Source organism: Marmota monax, unplaced genomic scaffold, assembly GCF_021218885.2.
Source record: "Marmota monax isolate L192 unplaced genomic scaffold, Marmota_monax_Labrador192_F-V1.1 WCK01_AAM20220418_F8-fsc00409, whole genome shotgun sequence".
NCBI lineage: Eukaryota > Metazoa > Chordata > Mammalia > Rodentia > Sciuridae > Marmota > Marmota monax.
In genome coordinates, this window is record NW_026693620.1 from 191411 (window position 1) to 195951 (window position 4541).

The window sequence follows — 4541 nt, forward strand, 5'->3', positions numbered from 1 at the left end:
TCATAAAAAACTACTTTTTTGGAGAAGCTTATTTAGGGCAACTTTGACATCTTTGTTCCTCAAGCTGTAGATCAGAGGGTTCAGCATGGGCACAATAATGGTGTAAAACACAGAGGAGACTTTTCCTTCGTCCATGGAGCTGACTGCTGATGGCTGCAGGTACATGAATGCAGCAGATCCAAAGAAGAGAGCAACAGCTGAGATGTGGGAGCTGCATGTGCTGAAGGCTTTGGCTCTGCCCTCAGTGGATCGAATGTGCAGGATGCTGGTTATGATGAAGATATAAGAGCTTAGGATGGACAGGGCTGGGACAAAAATATTGAACACACTGAAGCACAGAACTACTACCTCATTAACAAAAGTACTAGAGCAGGAGAGCTCTAATAGTGCAAGAACATCACAAAAGTAATGGTTTATTATATCATCCTTACAGAAAAGCACCTTTAGCATGCAGGCTGTGTGGGCTGTGGAACCAATCAAGCTCATGCTATACACCTCAGTTAGCAACCAGGAACAGACTTGATTAGACATGGTTACATTGTAAAGCAAGGGGTTACAGATGGCAACATAGCGGTCATATGCCATTACAGCCAACATGTGACACTCTGCAATTGCAAAAACAATGAAGAAGTAGAGCTGAGTCATGCATTCCGGGTAGGAGATGGTGTTTTTCTCTGTCACAAAGTTCACCAACATTTTGGGTGTGATCACAGTGGATTGACAGAGGTCAATGAAGGAGAGACTGCTGAGGAGATAGTACATGGGTGTGTGCAGGTGAGAGCTGAGCCCAATCAGTGTGATCATGCCCAGGTTCCCCACCACTGTGAGCACATAGATTCCTAGGAAGAGGAGGAAGAGGGGCAGCTGGAGCTCTGGTTTGTCTGTTAATCCAGAAAGGATGAATTCAGTCACTATGGAAAGATTTCCTTCTGCCATTTTTCTTCTGAGAGTTCTAAGCAGAAAGAGAAGAAATAGTTTGTAATAGATATTATTGATCTATTGCAAAATGCAGATTGAAATATAGTTAACATCTATTCAGCCGTGTAGCTCCAGGTTTCTACAAGTTCTTTCCCTGTCATTACTCATAGATCTTGTGATACCAATAATTCCTATAAACATCAAGCAGAACTGTCTCTATTTGTGTTCCATGCTATGAGAGTGGATTTTAGTAAAACTTCTCCCTGACCACCCAAGAAAATGCCAGGATAACTTTTATTGACTGTTCCAAAACTTCCCATGGTTTTTAGTAGTCTTCTCAAGAGCTGGGCAAAGAAATGTGTTTTTCTCACTGTTAAAATAACAACAGCATGAAAAGTACTTACACCAATATTAAACTTAATGATGATGACTGAAAGACTTTCCCCTAAGATGTTGAAACAGACAAAATGTCCATTCCTTGCACATTTATTCAACTTTATACTAGTGAATCTAGCTAGGGAAATCAGGCAAGAAAATAAAACTACAAAGTATCCTAATTGGAAAGCAAACTGTGACACTATTCCTATTTGTAAATATAAAAAGCTTGTATACAGAAAACTGTAAGGAACCTATAAATAAGGGGAAATCTATTTAAATATTTTAATTCTTAATCCTATTGTAGAATACAAAGTCAGTATAGAAATTCAATTGGTTTTACACATTTACAATTAACAGTAAATAAATCTACTTATAAAACATGGAAAAGAATAAAATATTTAGAATAAACCAAATAAAAGCCACCAATGCATTGTATATTAATGGCAAAATGTCCAATTGTTATAAGTGTTTCATGGCAATGCAATAGGTAAAGAATATTTTTTTTCAACAACTTTGGACAAGATAGCTACTTGCACAGAATTAATTTGAACATCTTTCTCATGCCACCCAGAAAAATTAACACAAAATGGGTCATAAAACTAAATGTGAGACATGACAGTAATATTAGAAGAAAAGTCTAAATAATTAGAGCTTTGTATTTGATAGTAATTTCTTAGGTAAGATGCCCAAACCAGAGAGTATCATATTTTTTTAAATAGTCCTTTAAAGGGTACCATTAAGAAAGAGATTTTGTAACAATACACAAAATTGTGAACATACTTTCAATGCAAATTAAATTTTGTGGATACTAGCAATATCACAGAGGAGCTTGTGGTCAGGATCTATCATAAATAATTTAAAAATGAAAAGTTCAATAACTCAATTTAAAATTTTGGAGGAATTTAATAGACATTATTCTAAGTATGATACATGAATGACTAATAAACATTTATAAATATGTTCAGCATCATTAATTGTTAAGGAAATTCAAAGGAAATCATGCTGATAAAACTTTTCACATTATTTTAATCAGATTTTCTGCACTGTGACCAAAGATCTGACAAGAACAGTTTTAGAGGAGGAAAAATTTATTTGGGGCTCTCAGTTCCAGAGGCCTCCGTCTACAGATGGCAGCTCCATTGCTGTGGGCCTGACGTTTGGCAGCAGCAGGGCAGATGGGTGTGATGGAGGAAAGTGTCTTAGGACATGATAATCCTTAAGCAAAGAGAACAGATAGCACCAAATTTATGCTTCCAATGACCTACCTCCTCTAGCCACAGCTTACCTGTCTAGTTACCACCCAGATAATCTTTATCAGGGGATTAATGCATTGATTAATTTAGGCCCTAATAACCCAATCATTTAACCTCTAAACAGTCTTGCATTGTTTCACACATGAGCTTTTGTAGGATACCTAATATCGAAATCATAATACACATTCATCTGGAAGGTTATGATCAAAACAAGTCTTGGCAAGAATGGGAAGGATTGTGAATCTTCATCCATTTTATCAATTTCTGGTAGGACTGCAAAATGAAATAAACTGTGAGGAAAACAGTTTTTCAAAATATGAAATGTAGAGTTATCTCCTGGCCCCAAAATTTTACTGCTGTGTAAGTACTCACAAGAAAAGAAAACATACTTCTATAACAAAAAGTTATATGTGAATGTCCAAAGCACCGCTGCTTATGAGAACCAGAGAGTGAAAGCCACTAAAATGCCCATTCAGGAATGAATAGTCAAACAAAAGGTAGCATATTCTTATAATGGAACATATAAGAACAATAAAAGGTACTGAGATATGGCACATCATGAATGTTCCTGAAACACTTTAAATGAAAGAAAGCAGACAGAAAAGAGGACACATTGTATAATTCTACTGATATAAAGTGACAGATCAGTGTCTGCCCGGGGCTGAGCAGGAATGTGCTGGATGGGACTGCTAAAGGGCATGGGTCTTATTTGGATTTTCAGGAAGGTGTTTTATCATTAAACCATGGTGATAGGTGTATAACTACATGAACATACAAAAATCACTGAATTAAAGAGTTGAAAAGGTAGATTTTATGTCAGCTATATTTCAGCAAATATTTTATAAAAATTTAAATGACTACAAAATAATAATGACACCATTCTAAACACAAAGACTACTCTATTATGACTTAACTTTTTTTAACTCTCCTGTAAACCTTGATGTTCACATGTGTATTTTTGTCAAGTCTGTCCATTAAGTTCTCTCCAAACAATGTACAAATTTCTCAGGTAACACACAAATTGTGCTACATAACACAAAACAGGAAAAGCATAGCCCTATCTTGCTATTGACTATTAAGAAATTGTAGCTGCAAAACAGAAACATACCCAGTTAAAGTTCTTATTTCTATGTCTTTATCAGACAAAAATCAATATGTTAAAAATAGATATTATTAAGCAAGATTGAATTGCAATACAATTGTAAAATTGTCAGAAATACATAGCAGCTTTAAGTGAAGTACCAGGAATTTGCTTCCTGATATCTGCTTTGATTTTCTATTTGGTCACCTCCTATAGAGCACAAACTTCCCTAATTTGGGTCAATTCAATGTTTACTACAAAAGCTGTCCAAAAAGAAGAAAAGCTGAAGTATATCTACATTAGGAAATCGTTTTTTCACGATTGTGGCTGATTCTGTAAACCCAACTCCCACAGTTTTATATTTATCTCTTCAGTTTTTAATTTTAATACATTTTCTGATTTTGCCTGTAATAATAAAGCTGAGTTCCCATACTACTATGGTTTGAAAGTCCTCAAAATTCCATGTGTTATTAATGGGGCTGGGGATGTAGCTCAGTGTCTTCTATGTCCAAACAAGTATCATATGATATGATGATTATCTGAAAGGACCTATGGTAGTTCCTCAGTATTAACTCATAATTCTTTTTCTTTTTTCCTCTATCATTTAATCCTGTGAGATACCATATAATACTGACTAATAAAGAATGATAAAAATAGTTTTTCCATCTATAAGTTTAAAAAATTTTGCCGAACACTGATGTATGTGATATACCATCTTTAACAGTGACATCACAGATAACATGAATAAATTTTGTGTGCCCTTGGGTATGTTACTTTTGCCTCTATGTAGCATGTACTGATTCCAGTTGATCTTTTCTACACTTAATTTTCTACACTTACAGTGCTGGTAAGTGCCTTGCATTTAGCAAGTCTCAATGAAGATGTGATCAATAACATAACTGCAAAAAGTG

The 4541-nt window shown here is 35.2% G+C and overlaps 1 protein-coding gene across 2 annotated transcripts; it reads right to left on the reverse strand.

Moving 5' to 3' along the window:
- LOC124103169 (olfactory receptor 8G50-like) lies at window positions 1-2726 on the reverse strand. 2 transcript variants are annotated; one of them, XM_046459673.1, is made up of 2 exons: window positions 2711-2726; window positions 1-929 (listed from the first exon to the last, which is right to left on the reverse strand). In XM_046459673.1, exons 1-2 carry the CDS (start codon window positions 2724-2726, stop codon window positions 1-3), a joined length of 945 nt encoding a protein of 314 aa, XP_046315629.1. The 2 variants fall into 2 exon arrangements, with proteins under 2 accessions (XP_046315629.1, XP_046315630.1); XM_046459674.1 differs by lacking the exon at window positions 2711-2726 and having other exon boundaries at window positions 1-942.
- Between the last annotated feature and the right edge of the window lie 1815 nt (window positions 2727-4541).